At 44.6% G+C, this 16,947-nt stretch overlaps 1 protein-coding gene across 6 annotated transcripts in view; it reads left to right on the forward strand.

Moving 5' to 3' along the window:
• LOC134039384 (vacuole membrane protein 1-like) overlaps positions 1 to 12,157 on the forward strand; it is a 43,096-nt gene extending 30,939 nt beyond the window's left edge. For all 6 annotated transcript variants that reach the window (XM_062485215.1, XM_062485216.1, XM_062485217.1 and 3 more), the window contains 2 exons: positions 9,814 to 9,916; positions 11,197 to 12,157. In XM_062485215.1, coding sequence (XP_062341199.1) covers positions 9,814 to 9,916; positions 11,197 to 11,340 — 247 coding nt within the window. In that variant the 3' untranslated portion in view covers positions 11,341 to 12,157. The remainder of the gene's footprint in view (positions 1 to 9,813; positions 9,917 to 11,196) is intronic.
• Positions 12,158 to 16,947: the final 4,790 nt, after the last annotated feature.

Consider the following 16,947-nt stretch of genomic DNA (forward strand, 5'->3'; position numbering starts at 1 on the left):
CACAAGTAAATATGTAATATATATGACCGAATATGGTTTCGTATCCACAATTGAAACGATTTCCGTTTTGAATTGTACCTTTTCAAAAGGCATTTTTAATTACCTGTGTAAGAACAGCATGAAAGGCCATGTTGTGTCATTGTGACTTTTGGACTTCCTTGTGGTGATTTCACTCTCACGTGGCATGAGATGGCACTACCCTTCGCAGTTGTTGTTTGAAAGTTAACCATTGTCTAGGAATTGCCCCACGCAGAGGACCATGTGCCTACTAGTATTTCACTTCAGAACAATCACCAACTCACTAATCGAAAGCTTATTTTCACCAGCACAACGATTTACGTTACAGTTATCATTTGGAGTAAAAGTCTTCCGTGTGATACAGTGACCTTGTGTGACTTGGTACAGACAACACTACAGTTATGAATGAGGATGTTCCCTTTTTGATTCTAATCCATCAATGAACATCTCAACAATGGGGTGCTGTTGAGGGAGAAACCGCTGGCACACTGCTCAGAAAGACCTGTTATGAATGGTAAAACCCCCTTTTGACATGTAAATGTATGAGAGACCTTTCAGTCCAACTGGTGTATATCCTGCATCTTAAAAAGTTGAATACTACTTTCAGAATTAGCTTTTCATGAACTGGAAGAGAGAAATAAAGCTTGGGGAGACTGATGGGAATACTTTTAATGAGCTGTGTGGAATTTTAAACATCGCAAATAAATATTTGTGAAAATGTAACCTTTTCACGTCAGGCTGTCTTCCATCGGCAACGGTATCTGCATCTGCAATCCCCATAACCCTCTGAGTGACTGCATCTCGAGGCTTCTAGAAAAAAGACGTGATGTTTTTGATAAAGAAGTAGATTAAAGTTTGATTTTATGGCCATTTCGATCTGGCCCCCTTACAAGAGTGATGTGTCTCGAGTCATTGTTATAATGAATAAGAACTTCCGCCTATCATCTTTAACAAGGCTTTGATGGAGCCTGTGAGCAATCACACACAGCTTTCATCCTCCTGTTCTTGTGTCGGTGTTGCCAAGCGGCCCACAAGCCTCACACTGGAGGGAGCTTGTTATGATCCTCCTCTGTGATCTCCTGCAGGCCCCAGTGCAGCACAAGTCATGGTCCCCAGACTTCCATGGATCTGCCGGAGTTAGTCAGATAACCTGTCTCCCCCCCCTCCTCCCCCCTCCAGCTGCTTCTCCCTTATCTCCGCCACAGCCCAGTCACTCAGGATCTGGACGTAAAAACTCAGCCGCCGTGCCCCTTTTTACTGGAACACACAGCTTTCCTGTGGTAATCATGCTTGGCGAATGTTAGACAGCCAGTGATGAGATATTTATTTCAGCTCTTTGATCTGGCGCTAGCGCCTTTGTTTAGGCTGAGCTGGAGGACTGGTTAAGCCTGCCAGATAGATATCTCAACCGCCGATCTGGTGCTATTTGGGAATGAAAGGGTGTCTGATGATGATGATTATGATGGTGAGGAGGATGGGTGGTACAGTTTTAAGTGCTGATTCAGCGTCTGCAGGACGACAGCATGTCTGGACTGTGTCAGTGTTTCCCCTGCTGTGGCAGGAGGGTCAAGACTTAAGAGCTTTAGGGGGGGTCGAGACTCTAAAGTGTGCGTTCGTGCCTGTCTGCCTGCGTGTGTGCCTGCCTGCCTGCGTGCGTCATATATTCCCCCGGTTAATAATCGATCAGCAATCCATCCTCTTGATTGAAGCATCTGAAATGGCCCCGGTTAGTAACAGTTAACACGCGCCGCATTGTCATGCGGGGCTCCAGTCATCCTTCACGCCGCGTGTCAGTGGAGGGGGGCTGGTGGGGGTGGGAGGGGAGAGGGGAGAGCCATTGAGATGCACAGTGGAGGGAGGACCTCGCTCTCCATGACAAAGCGTCCGTTTCCACCTGAGTCCGTCTTCCAGTCAGGAGCAGATTAGCAGCACAATGGCCTTTCCTGTTCCGGGTCTAACACCAGACCGGCCCCGGACCTCGGGGTAGATGGGAGAGGCCAGAAAGTGAGAGCGGGAAAGAACGAGAAGAATGGATTAGGAAGGCGAGGCGAGATCTGCAAATGGGTTGTGTGCGAATCGGTAACCGATGCATGAAGGCAGAGACGAACGGAGGGTTTCCTTCTGCAGGAACGTGTGATAATGTGGGGGTCTACTTTGCCAAGAAGGATGGCGAGGTGCGAGTCCCAACGAAGCCACGGTGACCGGCTGAATGCTCCGTGACGTCCGAGCGCCCTGACCCAAGTCAAATCAAACCAGGCAGTCAGCCCTTTATTTACTCTATCTCCTGTCTGCTCATTCCAGGGTTAAAAGCCTCCACGACGGGCACCTCGCTGCCAGTATAAATAGCACTTGTGAGAAATGTGAGTAAATTCTTGCCACCAACGCCATCGGCAGGAAGGGAGCGGTCTCGGGCCCTTCCAGGGCTGGGTGGCTGCTCGTCGGTGACCACAGGAGGCACTCCCCCTCCAGGTTAGTCACTGCAGGGAGTGTTGGGAGGGCCGCGGCGTGCAGACGGACAGACGGTCACCTGAGGCCCCCCTCACAAAGGTGGCATTGATCAGGTCTTGGTGGCTGACCGCCGCCCCAGCTCTCTCTGGTCTGGTCCGCTCCGGGGGAAGTCCCAGTCAGATGCCTCATTTAGAAAGACAGGATCGGACTGGAGGGGTGGGGGTGGGGGGTTCAGGAGGGAGGGAGGGAGGGAGTGAGGGCTGCAGCCCCAGATTGAGGGTGACGGCTTTTATACGGCGTCGTTAAGTTTAATGCCCGGCGCAGCAGGGGGGGCCTTTTTTCCTCATCTCCTCTCTATGATTACCTCGGCCTCTGGCCGTGAGAGTTGAGAAATCGGACCAATCTGGAAGGCTTTATCCCCTCCCCCCCATTCCAAGTTCGCCTTATCTCAGCCTTTAGAATAATATGACCTGTTAACTTAGTTATTAAGCGGTCAAGGCGATACGTCTGTGAGGTCATTAACGCTAGGAGGGGCAGTGAGGAGTTGTGTGTTTGTGTGTGTGTGTGTGGCTGTGGCTCGGACGAGGGAGTCTGTCAGGAGAGATGGGGGTTGGACGAGGGTGGGGAGGGGCCGCCTTGTCAAATCGATGACACCATCTCCGGTGTCGTGTTCCGAGCCCTCGGGTTCAGCGGGATCCTCACACCCACCTTTCTCGCTCCCTGCGTTGCTGATTCATTTGTTTTTCGTCTCCTGTTGCCCCCTCCTGTCCTCCCCTATTGAGACCTGGGCCGGTCATCAAATCAGGCCTGAACAAGCACCGGACTGAACCGTTCACTTCGGGGAAATTACTCATTTGGTTATTAGCTCACCAGACTACACAATGACTGTGGGCTGTTGATGGGGCACCATGGATTCATTGTGGACAGATATCTGATTAGGCTGGGATCTAACGACACATTCATTGGCTGTTGTTTTGTGGTGATTTGGGCCCGTCTCCTGTGGTCTGCTGTGTTGTGTGATTCTGTGCTTGGTTCAGCAGTTGTCCTTGGAGGCTGAGTCGTCATCCAAGTGTGGTCCTGGTCCAGACCTGAGTCACAGCACGGCTGCATGGATGTTCTACCCCCCCCCCCCCCACACACACACACACACACACAATCAAACACACATCCCTAATCTAGTGTAAAATGTGTCTATTCAGAAAAAGAACAAACTGAAGATAAGGATGTGCTTATTTATCTCTTGTTTTCTACTAACTGTATAAAAAATAACATTTTTCTATATTTTGCGTCTTTAATTTGTAATTCAATCGTTCTCTGACACTTGTGTAGGTACAACCTATATACTGTAGTAGAGCACATTGTTTTCGTTACGGAAGATCGACTCACTGCTTGTGGTTTTTAATAGCGTCTTGGTAACCTATGTGGTTGCCAGAGCAACCAGTCAAGGTTAACATATAAGCCACACGTACGGCACTGTGTAAATTTACAGGTCCACTGTATGAGTCAAACACGGTCACATCGATGTCGTAGATGTTACTCTCCGACTGGAGCAGTGCGACAGAGCCAACCTTCTCCACAGACGCACACATTCCCTCCCCCCCGTCCGTGTCTGCACTGTCTGTCGTATGGTCCTGTCTGACTGGCCCAGTCCCTGGTGTGAGTCAATAACCCCCTGGCCAGGCTAACTCACCCAGCGCTCCACAGCCACACACCTCCACAGTCTGCTGGGCCGCATCAGAGGCTGTTTTATGGGCCTGCCTGGGAGGTGACAGGAATAACTTCCTTCTGTAATTGGTGCCCTTGCTTTCCCGGCAACGTATTGGGCACCCATAGTGGGTATTTGTGTGTGTGTGTGTGTTTGATTGGCAGTCACTGCTGATAAGTCATTTGCCAAAAAGAAATGACTTCATCTCTGGGGGCTGTTCCTTCTCTTTGTAGTGTTAGTGGACTTTGTGAATGTGTGTGTGTGTGTGTTTGTGTAGGATGGAGGGTGTGAAGGAGGCTATGAGATAGGGAGTGTGTGTGTGTGTGTGAGTGGGCTGCCACAGATGGCTGAGAAGCGAGGATGTGATAAACACCCTGGTTGGGGGATCTCCGTCCAGGAGCAGTCTCCATGCCTTGGTGGTGAGGTCATCGGGAAAGAGCCCCATCCCTCTGGCTGACGGAGGGGAGAATGGAACCAGGGCGACACGCTGACACGCGCGCACGCGCAGGCACACGCACACCTCTCTGGAGGATCGCTGTCTGGGAAATGAAGGAGAATATTCCGCATTTTCAATTTGTAGTTTCTTTTGAAGAAGTGGTGGAACTGTGCCTGAATGCACTTTGTGGATGCGAGGCTTAGGGCTAGGGTCACTGTAGCCTAGAGGTCAGGATTTCAGTGTGTCAAGATAAATAACTGCAGCTGTCCCACTAAAACAATCATGTCTGTTGTGGAGTTGGTATTGTGTTGCCAAACTAGAGATACTTTCAACTTGTTCTTGTGATACTTTTGACCAGTTGAATGTGACTCACTCAAAGATGACCTAGGTATTGTGTGAGCTTTCTAAACTATGTCCTGTAGGTTGTGTGTGTATGTCGACCGTAATGTGCTCATTTATCTTTTGTGAGTGTGTGTGTTTGTGTAGTTCGGACATGCAGCTATATGGACATGTGAGCACGTGAGCGTGTTTTTTTGGCGTGTCTGTTCTTTTTGTGTGTGTGTGTGTGTGTGTATCTGAGTCGTGTCTATGCATGTCTCTGTTTGTGTGTGTCTGTTTGTGTGTGTGCGTGTGAGTGTGTCTTGCTTTTCCCTCCTGAGGTGGCAGGCTGTGTTCTGGCGGGCAGCTTCAGAAGGGGCCTAAGGTCAAAGGTTGTCTCTGACTCATGGCCTGTGGAATTTGTTCTCAAGCAAATCTACAGCTCTGAAAAATCTGAATAGTCTTTTCTAACGGCAGCAGGAAATGATAGCTCATTAAAAAAATCCGGCCGTTGATGGCAGTCACACATGAACTCTTTCATGTCTTCTAGTCGGAAAGAAGGATGTAGTTCTCGCAGGAAGTGGCGAAAATCCCCTTGAAAGGCTTGCTGTAAAGAATGCCACTCGGCACCTGAACATTTCACTCAGGTGTTCTTCATCAGGGATTTCACTTTCTGGTTTTGATTTGGACAACAACCGACAGCCTCATAAAAATAGAGTTTATGGCACTTCAGCATCCTGCACAACTCCAAATGCACATCCACTTCTCGACAATATCAGTATAGATATCTATTACTGGATGGCGCTTGTGGAGATTTTATTGTTATATTTTTGCTATATCGTGTATGTTAACTGAGGGGTGGGGATTCGACTTTTGGAACTGTTCGGTACTTTGAAAACACCGGTGTCTTGGTTCACTGTGAAGCAGGCCAGCAGTCTCCGTTCAGTCTCCGTTCAGTCTACCTATCACAGCCTAACCTCTATTAGTCTGTAGACTTCCAGGGCTCCTCTGCCCTTCTGATGCTTCCTGTGATGTTGTTGTTTTTGTTGTGAAGTTAGTGGATGCATGCTGTCAACATGGAGGTTAGCAGTTGGGTCTGTGGACTGTGGGAGCAGGTATTTGTAGACGTGTGGCGGTCATTCTCAGAATCTGTGTGTGTGTACGTGTGTACATCTGCGTGTGTGTGTGTGTGTCTTGACGATGATGCCTCACCCTCCAGTTGATCTGAGTCAGCTAGGAGTTCCTGACAACAGATAGAGAAAATGATCTCATGGACTGAGGAGAATTCAGACGCCTCACATCCTAAATACAAATCCGTCCTCTGTCACCAGTCACCCAGGTGACCTCGTATGATACACCCTATGAAGAGTATCTGTACCGCCAAGGATTAGGAATACAGCCTCCATGTTAAAAAGAAAAAGAAAGCAAAGGTCTACTTGTTATTTGCTCCCTCCCCACCCCTCCACCTGAGTTGTTTCATACCTTAGTTAACAGATAGTAGCACTCCCAGCACCGATACCCTTATGTCCATATAGTTCACCTTGTCAGTGATGTCGTTTTATTTGCTTTCATTGTGAACTTTAAATTCACTTAGGTGTGATAGCTTCGTTGGATAACACTGTTATTTAAAATAACAGTTTGATAACTTGGCTATTTAAAATAGGATTCATTTGGACTGGTCTGCTATCCATAACGCGATTGATAGCCTGACACTTGTCTTTTTGGGGACAAAGCTTTCTAGGTTTCTAATGGGTCGGATTATTTTTTAGATGAGGACAATTAATGGACATGTACGAGTTAATTTCAGACTTCAGACATCAGAAACAAATTTAAATAATTATTTATTCTTTCTTTACCTTTGTCTTTACTTGAAGTATTGTAATATAATGTTATTTCACATCAAACTGATCCATCATTTGGAACGTTTTTTTCTATCAGCGTGAATCCAAATAGAGGGCATCTGAATTCAAATGTACTTCTCACTTATACAGGACTCACTTATATACTCCCCACCAAGAAATATAGAAATATATGTGGATAGAAGCGTGATCGAAAATGATTAGAATTTGAGAAAACTTGGAGCTTGCAGTGCTGTTAAAAAACAATATGATTTACAAAAACTAAAATAGATTCAGAATTCTTTTAAGCATATTTGGTCTCTTATTGTTTCCATTATTTGAATAAAATACATGGTATGCTTTGACTTTGGCATAACAATATAACATATTTCTACCTGATTTCAATTTAGGTGGAAATGCTATGGTATTATATTGAAGGGATTCAATTAGCTTGAGCACTTTTCCCATGCTTATTCACAATGAGCTCAATCCTGAGCCTTTAGTAGATATATTAATTTTATTTATAATACGTTCACAGTTGTATTTGCAACAAGGAATACTGCATTTATCCTTTTATCCGTTGTTGTGTGCTCATTATTTGTTGTTGCATACAACCTTGCCGTAAATTGAAAGCAAGAACAATTTAAACTTGAAACTTTACATTTGCCAGTGGAATGTTTCAGTCAATAGAATTCAGTTCAACGGATGTACCCATGTGGAGGCCCTCTTCCAAGACTTTTGAGACCATGATTTCATGGTTTTATAAATATTTCATTATTTGAGCAAATTTTATATTAAATATTAATTACTTGAATAATTTATATTATATTATAATGTTTGTATATTATTCTAAGATTATGATTTATTGAACCGTGAGCCTGCATTGTATAATTTCAACTTGCATACACAACAATTAATTTTAGGCTTAGTGGTAGATTGGTTCAATGTCTGGTGACAGAATAACAGGAAGTAATTGTTTATAACAATTTAATTGGTTTTAATAAAATGTAGCCGCTGCCAGTTTCTCCTTTTTATTTTATTCAAGAGTGAAACTAGGGATGCGGTGTCAGAGGATACTAGTTTTATTGTTTAACTGACATTGAATTAATTGAAACAACAAATTCATCATAGTATCACATTTTTCTCACCACAGAAAATGTGTACATGTCCAAATCATAATATTTGATCAGAATCCACACAATCAATTTTTTCACGGCAAAGTATACACAGGTACTGCAGCTTGTAACATTCCTCTTAAATAAAGACACATGCACCGTATAAACTCCCACACAGAGGATAAAAACACAGGTTTGAAGGAGGCTACTTACAGTACAGGTATATTAAGGAACACATTTATAGAAGAAATTTCAAAGTCCACCATGTTCAAAAAGCGTTCTTCTGCATACAGTTAAAGGAAGCCAAAACAATATTTGAAATTAGTGTGACACTCCTGTAGCATTAAAAACCTCTGTGACGGTTGGGTTTGAGTTTCTCCCTCTTTGTTGGTTGAGTCGCTCAGGCTTATGACTCAGTATTGCTCATCGAAGAAGGCATGAATCGAGCCCGCCATTTCTTCAACCATGGGTTTCAGTCTTTGTTCGAGTTCAAGTGCTTCAATCTGTTAAATGAGTATCTTTGACTTTAGGTACCAAGAATGGGTTTTACTCATCTAAGAATAAGGACTATGGTTGAAATTAGCATTTGAAGGGTTAGGTATGGTAAATAAAAGAATGGGTGTTGGGTGGGGGAGGAAATGACATTCCCTCTCATTTCTGTTGGTTAGTCTTAGACATATCTCTTGAATTCTTTTGTGCTTTCTCTATTGTGGAGTTTTGTCTCTTTTTCCCCTTTTGGCTTTCCCTCCATTTTCTGCCAAATTATGTTGAGGATGTCTGTTACTTTTGTGTTAAAGTCATGATTAAAGACGGCTGACCAGTTTGCAAACTCATTCATTTACCACACACTCATCTCACACAATGAAAGGGAAGGTGTGTGTAGGCTTTATCAGTGTGTGGGAAGTGTGGCAAAAGGTTGTATGGAAGAGAAAGTTGTCCGACCCATAAAGTCAGCTTTAAATGAGTATGACATTGCCCTGCCTGTTCAAACATGCATTAGGAGCTTTGAAGTGTGTCTTTGAACATGCTAACCTGCCATTTACAGTACACGGATGGATCTCATTGACTGTGTATTGCCACAAAAATATAAAAGTGGAGGTCTTTAGTATGTATTTGTTTAGTGATTAATCACTAACTCCTGACTAGGGATGGGCAACTCGGTACTCCGGCACATTCTCACTCTTATTTTTTTTCTCCTTTGTGTGTGAGTTGGGGGGGGGGGGGGTGCTTGTAGTTGGTGGCTGAATCTTGTAAAGGGTTTCCTAATATGGGCTGTCTTACAGGAGCACTCTCCTCCTATGGGCTTAGAGGGCAGGGCCTTCCCTTTGCTCTCAGCCAGTGATGACACAGCCCCACGACTCACATCCTCATTAATTGGCTGAAACCAGTTCTTACAGGAACCGCCGGTGATAAATGTGAGAGTTCTGAGAAGTCATTCATTTCTCCTCTCTGCAGCGTTAGAGGAGCACTGCAGGGGAGTTGAGCGGGTTCACGGATGTGTGTGTGAGAGAGAGCGGGGAGAGTGTAATGCGTGTGTGGACTCCGAGGACAAGCCAACTTTTTTCTTCCTTCTCCTCTTTTTTTTCTTTCTTTTTTTTTCATTTTCATTTTTTTTTTATTTTTTTTACTGAAACTTAGGATATGTAGCTCTCAGTACATCCTGTCCTTTTTTTCCTCTGTGTTTTTTATTTGGTCTGTTCTGAATTCCTATCTGTGGAGATGAGATCGCAGGCTCTCTCCGTGTCTCTCTCACACGGCATTGTGGGGAGAGAGCCAACCCTGTACAGGAGCCAGGACAGCATGCCTCCCTTTGTTGCTGCCCTTGGGTTGGTGAGTTACAATGAAGTGACGTGCTTTGTCTCTCCCCCCCCCTCTCCTTCCCTCTCTCCCTCCCATCCTCCCTCCATTTCTCTCTATCTGGGTTGGCTGAGGCAGTGCTGTGCCAGTGCTGGGGGCCTCCATCCAGAGGCCCTTCAGAGACTATTTGGAGGCCCAGAGGTCGAAAATGCACCGTGGCGCTGGAGAGGGGACCCCGGCGGTAAGTACAGGGCCTCTCGGAACCTCTAGTCGCTCATGTGTCAGCGCTAAGAAAGAATGTAACTAGCCGCTCGTTTCCCCTCCCTCTCCCTTCAGACGCCCTTTAGCTTAGTTTATCTTTAGTTCTCTCTTATCTCTCTCTTTCAAGCTCGCTCTCTCTCTCTGATTTTTTTTTTTTTTAGACTCTAATCTCTAGTCTCGTTTGCTTTTCATTCAGGCTGTTTTTCAACCTCTGTTCCTCTGTTGACTCCTAGTAATAGCAGTTGTGTCCACACAGCGGGGGTCTTTCTCCTGCCGTTGCGATGTGTGTAATTGTACTGTAGTTCCTCGGGGCTCGATCCGGGGCTCCATTAGAGTGACAGGGGGCTAGCTGTGCGCGATGCAGGTTGGGCGGGCAGAGAGAGAGAGGGAGAGAGAGAGAGAGAGAGAGAGAGCGATAGAGAGAGGGAGGCCAGTGTGGGGTCTGGCTTTACTAGCTTAGCAGCGTAGCTCAATTGTACTGTAGGACGGGGCATGCTGAGTCATGCTCAGTCTCAGCGATTGGGAGTGTGTGTGTAAATGTGTGAGTGGTCACTCCCCCGTGTCACACTGTGCCCCGCCTGAACCCGGCGCTGACTGGAGGCTAGGGGAGAGGGGGCGGGGGCTGGGGCGGGGGACTCTCTCGCTAGTGACAATCCATCAAAACCTTCTTCTAGAACAAAAAGAACCAGTTGTAGCTGGAGCCCTATCTCTTTGAAAGCTTTTTTTTCTCTCCCTTCCTCCTCTCTCCCTCGCTCGCTTTCTTTCTCTCTCTCTCTTTTTCTCTGTTTCTCCCCATCGTTCTCTCTCTCTTTCGACCACTAGTGATTCATTGAAAAACGTCCCCCCCCCTTATTTTTATATATATTTTTTTTTTTTACTCGCTCCTGTATTACTTTGGCTAGAGAGAGAGAGAGAGAAATAGAAGCAGAGACTTTTAGTTGCACAACGAGAGATTAAGGCTGTTTCTAGAACAATGTTCCTTTTTTCTTGTAACTTGAGCCTCCTGCAGTTTCAGGAGAGAAACGAGGCAATTTAACAGTGTGGAGGGAGGCTGCCAGCCGGGGTCAGTGAGGGCGAGTAGGGAGGATGGTGGGGGCCACAGAACAGCAGCGTTTTATTAGCCTCTCTATCTGTCCGGCACATGGCAGAGGAAACCCATCTCCCGTGCTTTAGCCTCTCGGATCATCACGGAGAGCAGCGAGTGGAGCAGGTCGCCACCTGACTGACCCAACTTCTCTGTTCTTTTGTGGTTCCTCACAGGAAGAGAACTGGCTCTCCTGGCTTTTCGAAAAGGTGGTGATCGTCATGGTATGTTTCTTTGTCTGCTCCATCGTCAACTCCATGGCCCAGAGCTATGCCAAGAGGTTACAGCAGCAGAAGTTCTCAGAGGGCAAGACCCAATGAAGACCTCCCTGATATTCCTTTTTGGAGCACTTTGGGGGTTCTCTGGTCCAAAACCTTGCTTCTTTCAGACAGAATTCTGACATCATCCGGAGATTTACGGCTTCTTTAAATCGAACCCATAATGAAATAACAGGGTTTTTTTTGGTTTCTGTAGTGGTACTGACGATTATTGCGTTTACTTTTGAATTTGGACTTCTTTCATTGGCTTGTTAGTGGCTGTTTTTGTTGTTGTTGAGATTTCTAGCTTTTAGGGTCTTGGCCTTTTTTCAGAGGTTTATTGTCCTCTCCAAGGTAGGTGCTTGATCGTGTGCTTGTTGTGGATAGTATAACTATTTCAGGCATAGGGCAGCTTCAACTTTTTGTGTGAGTGTGTATGGATGTACTGTCTGTCGGCAATGATTCTCCATGGCGAGGCCTTATGCTGCACTGGAACTTAGTGGTTTTTATTGTAGAGGTGCCTGATTTACTTGATTGTGTTTGGTTTAGATCTGTTTACTCGAGCTAATTGAATTATTTTCTGAGTATACTGTAAACCCATCTCACTTAATTGTATTTGAATTATTAAAAAAATTAGACTTATGGTAATTAACTCAACTGTTGAGCAATAATGGCAATACAGATAAGATAGACTGCGAATCTTGTATATACTTGTTTTTAGTTTACTGCCAATTTTCCATTTTCATTAATTTATTTAGCTGAAGAATATATTCCAGTTTTAAGATTACATTTGTGCCTCCTGTCGTTGATGCCATTTGTATTCTGTACAGAGCAACTAGGGATGAGTGTTTATAAATCAACCATGAATCATTCTGCTCAACCCTTTGTCTGGACTTATTGTTCTGCTCCCAGTTTGAGAGCATATGAGTCTGCCTGGGGCCATTCAGCCAGATGCAAAATCAGATCTAGGAGTGTGTGTGTGTGTACGTGTGTGTGTGTGGTTGCCCACTCTAATATCTTGCCCCCATTTGTTGCCCACTCTTATATCTCACATAGAACTCCACTCATTGAGTGTCAGGGACTTCCAGTAAGTGTAGTTTCGTTCGGTGGGATCTGAGCTGAAACGAAGCCTGTCGATCTTGGGGACAGTTGTGCTACTAGGAGCCTCGTGGTGAGGGACTCCTTTGTCTACTCTGTTTGTGTGGTTTGTACACTTTACACACTCATCGTGTCTCCGATGCCCTGTAAAGCTAGAACAGACGAGTGGGCTCATGTTCGGAGGTGCGCAAGAAATACAGACATCCAAATGATGTTATGTCATCAACATGTCTTTTCCTTATTTGTGTCCTTTTCTCATTGGATAACGTCAGCTGGCCCGGGTTCCAAGATTCCTCTTTGTCGTAATTGCTTGTGATTTTTTCTTTTTTTTTTCCTGTGCCGTTGCCCTGGTATATGAGTGCCGGAGTTTGGGCTTGGAGCAGGGAGGGAAAAAAGAACACAGTGAAAAGCTTCTGTGCCGTTACCTCAAGTGAACTCTCTGATGAACTCAATGCACTGCCCCAGTGACGAAGCCAGGAGACGAATCACTCGAGTAGATTCAAAACAGAGGGGCACTGTTGAGCGCACTGAGCTCTATGGTCTGCCTCAGATCCAGTCAAGCCTTTCAAATCCTCTCTCTCTCTCTCTCTCTCTCTCTTTCTTTCTTTCTTTCTTTCTTTCAGGGTAAGTAAAGGCAGGATTTTATTTTTTTCTCCACATGGTGTGTGTTTGTGTGCGTGCGTGTGTGTGTCCCAGGCATGATCGTCACTCTCTCGGCCCGTCAGATAGCTTATCAGACTGGTGTTGGCTGTTACATTGCATGGCGACAACAGTCTGTAGGCTGTCTGACATTTCGAGCTCTTTCATCTGACCAGCATCCTGTTCTGTTCTTCTGTTGTTGTCATTGTTTGAGCATCCGTTGATGTGGACGTTTTGTAGTCCAGTGTAACTTCCTCTACCCCACTGTCTGTAACATATCATTAGTCAATTGTTATAGTGTGATTATTTATGTTTTGAATGTGTAAATACAGACTTATTCGATGAATGTTTGTCCAACTGTACTTTTCTCACCAGGATTACCTGCCTCTTAAATGGGCCGGTTTGTGTGTGTGTGTGTGTGTGTGTCTATGCCTCCACCCGCTCCCCTCCTTCCCTCTTTCCTTCCCTTGAATTTTCAGATTATCCAGAAGGCTCACACCTTATTGCAACACCTTCCATTGTGACACCCAGTCATCGGTATGGGACACACTGTTCTGTGCTCGTTTCCGCTTCAGTTTCACACTTCCCTCTTTTCTTTCACAGATCTCTTTCCTCTATTGCTCAATGGCATCTTTTTTGTCTTAGGTTGCATTTCATTGGTGAGTTGTTTGTTTTTGCTTATGGGTCATATTTATAGTTGTACAAAGCTGAAATCATAGTTTGACCAACAGATGGTCGTTCTGTGGTCTTAAAACATGCTGAGCCAAGATGACTTACCTTTTGAGAAATTACTAATGCTAGTGGGATGGTTTTCCTGGTTATAAAAGCAAAATCCTTGGATAACATTGGAATGGTCCTGCTGGCTCTAGTCGTTTTATTTTTTTGGTGGTAAGGAAGGGAGGGTTTCAGAACATCCTGCTCCATAAGGGAGCCCCCTTTTTGGCCTATGTCTCCGAATGTGTATGTGCAAAGAGATTGTTTATGTCTGTGTGAGAGAGAATGAGTGTCTGTGTATCTAATGTCTGGACTGAGTTTTTTTCCTTTCATTGTATGTGCATATGCTTTGTTTAAAAAATGCTTCTACTCAAAATAAAGTAAAAAAAAAAAAATTAAAAAAAAGGTTTGTGGTATTGTTTGTTCGTGTTATAAGGACGTTGTGTTGCCATGCAACACGGAAGGCCCCTTGGTCATACTCACATGTCAGCCTTAGGGACCGACAGAGAGCTCTGACTCCATCTCTCACATTTCACATCTAATGTTTCACATTGAAATGGATATCCTATTACGGATTCTCTACCTCAACATTTGCATCATACCGTCTCACGTGGCGTTTAAAGGCAGTTGAACGAATTTACAAGCAGCTGATGGATTATGGATAAGTGCAGTTACATATTGCATGGTTCTTTTTACAGAGGTACATGGTTGGTGTAGCTAGCATTACTGTCTTATTCTATTGTGTCAGACTCAAATAGACTCTAAAACAGAACTGATTCAATAAATGATGTGCACAGCAAGAAAATAAAACCAAAAACACACACGAAAGCATCAGTCTGTAAAAGGGAACCAATTATTATATGGGTCAGAATACATGTGTTATGGGCAAAGGCGGATCCCCTGGCTGCCACGCCCTGCCCATGACAGGAGATTCTCCTCCAGGGCTTAGCATGAAAACCAACATTCAAATCCTGCTTGTCCAAACAGGCCAGCCCACTAGTATGCAAATGATGAGACTGCTTTTGTCCTCCCTCAATCGCTCCCTCTTTCCCTCCCTCCCTTTCTCTCCCTCTTTCCCTCCCTCCCTTTCTCTCCCTCTTTCCCTCCCTCTCTTTCTCTCCATCTTTCTCTCTCTTTCTCTCCTTTATCTCTCTCTCTCTCTCTCTCCACCGTTCTTCTTGCTGATGTAGCTCCTCGTGCAGCTCGATGTCTGCATGCGTCTTCTTCCTGGGAGTGGGAACGTCTGGCGGCCTGATGCTCGTGTCTCTGGTTTAACGAGGGACTGAGTCACACATGCTCCTCTCGCCAGGGGTCCCCTCTCCCTGTCAGCACTCCTGTCAGCCATAGACAGATCGCTGTCTATGTCTTGGTACAGCGGGTCAGTCTGCCCACTCACTCTCGCTCTCACTCAGCGCTCGCTCACTAACTCGAGGCTTTTTGGATTGAAACTGACATTTTTTGTATGCGTGATTCAAATGGTTCTTGGGATCAGGTTAGCTCCCCCAACTGGTCTGGCCGTTGCAATAAGTTATAGATAAGTGGGTGTCTTGAGGTGGTTGGTCATGGTTGATTGTCTCTGTGGACTACAGGAGCTGGCCTCTTTGAGGGCTATTAGAGCCACTGAAAACAACTGGAGCATGGACACAGGCTGTACCTTAACACTTGGTCACTTCCTCATCTCAAAAGTCAATAAGTATGTCACAACCACCTATTTCCCTGAAAAAGATGAAGTTTGTGGTTGAAAGCATGAATAGAGAACAATATGTTGGTCGTCATCACGCATGTCAGTAGAGAAGTTGAAAATAATGGAACATCCTTGTTCATTTGATTTGTCTTCGGTAACGGGTCTACCTAAGTGGTTGGTACCAGCATTCTATATTACTGGATTTTAAATTCTGAGAACACAGATTTGAATTCTGCATGTTTTGAAAAGCTCTCATGCAACAGCATATTGTGATGTGTTTGAACAGAAAGTAGTTAATATTGAATTCACATACGTACAATATGGAATGCCATATATAGGATATATATATAGAGGATATTCTATAGCATAGTTAGTGTTCATTCACAGGCACTTTCTTTCTTGCTATTGTTTTCAAAATGTCAATGCATAGTCTCTAAGCTGAATTTTGGTTACTCTTTTAGACAATCCTAGGTTGAATATTGACTAACTATAGAAAATAAACAAAATACACTACTTTTGGAGATTATAAAGGCAACTTGCTTAAACACTTTGTGAGTAAACCCATATAATTGGACACATCACGTATGGCCATTTTGTATGGTTGAGTACAAGTGTCTGAGGCCACGTTCACAAACTGCCAGCAAGGCAGAGTGCTCCAGTCCTAACCGCCTGTGCCAGGTGCCAATGTCAGAATGCCAAGACACACCCTTGTAATCACCTGGCACAACCTGTCCTGCACCGACTCAAAATCTTGGCTTGATTATTCTGCATTCCTCCAAGTATATAAAAAAAAAAATGACATTAGTTATATAATTATATATATATAAATTGAAGTTGATTGTAGTTTGATAAAGCGATGAAGAGTGACTTGAGGCTGGGAAATGCCATTATTTGGAACCATCTTCATTGTTTCTGTTTAAATAAAGAAGCCCACAATGTTTAATGTCTAACATTTTCCTCTTTCAATCCTTAACAACAAAGCTTAAATGGAAATCCCCTTTATAGTATTTGCAAATGTGTAAATGTGTTCTCTCTCTCTCTCTTTCTATCTCTCTCTTTCAACATGTGTCAAAAGCAAAAAGCCCCTTTTTTATCTATTCTTGTGATTTCTTGTTGTGGGGAAATTCTCCAGAGACTTTTGATTCATTATTTTAACATACATACAAAGCGTCTCTTTTTGGCCCAACGCATGCATGTATATTGACTCACATGTCACTCTCTGTAAAACAGGCCAAGAAATGTTCACCATTCAGCAGTCTTAGTTACACATTGTCTAAAAAAAAAAACAGTAGTGGATATCCACCGAGAAAGGTACAGAGAGCGAGAAAGGAGAGAAGAGACTAGCTTTGATCTGAAAACACAGGTGCCACAAAGTCAACCATGTGAGGAATGCCTGGGTTCTTTTTATGTCGCAAGAATAAGCCATCTCTGCCCCCAGGCACTAAGAAAAGGTAAGGGTTGTGGGACTACTCACACTATGGGTATGGCCATGATACTATCTGAAAGACATCACATCAAAATCACCTCCCTCTTCA

The sequence above is a fragment of the Osmerus eperlanus genome, chromosome 19, assembly GCF_963692335.1.
Source record: "Osmerus eperlanus chromosome 19, fOsmEpe2.1, whole genome shotgun sequence".
NCBI classification, from domain to species: Eukaryota; Metazoa; Chordata; class Actinopteri; order Osmeriformes; family Osmeridae; genus Osmerus; species Osmerus eperlanus.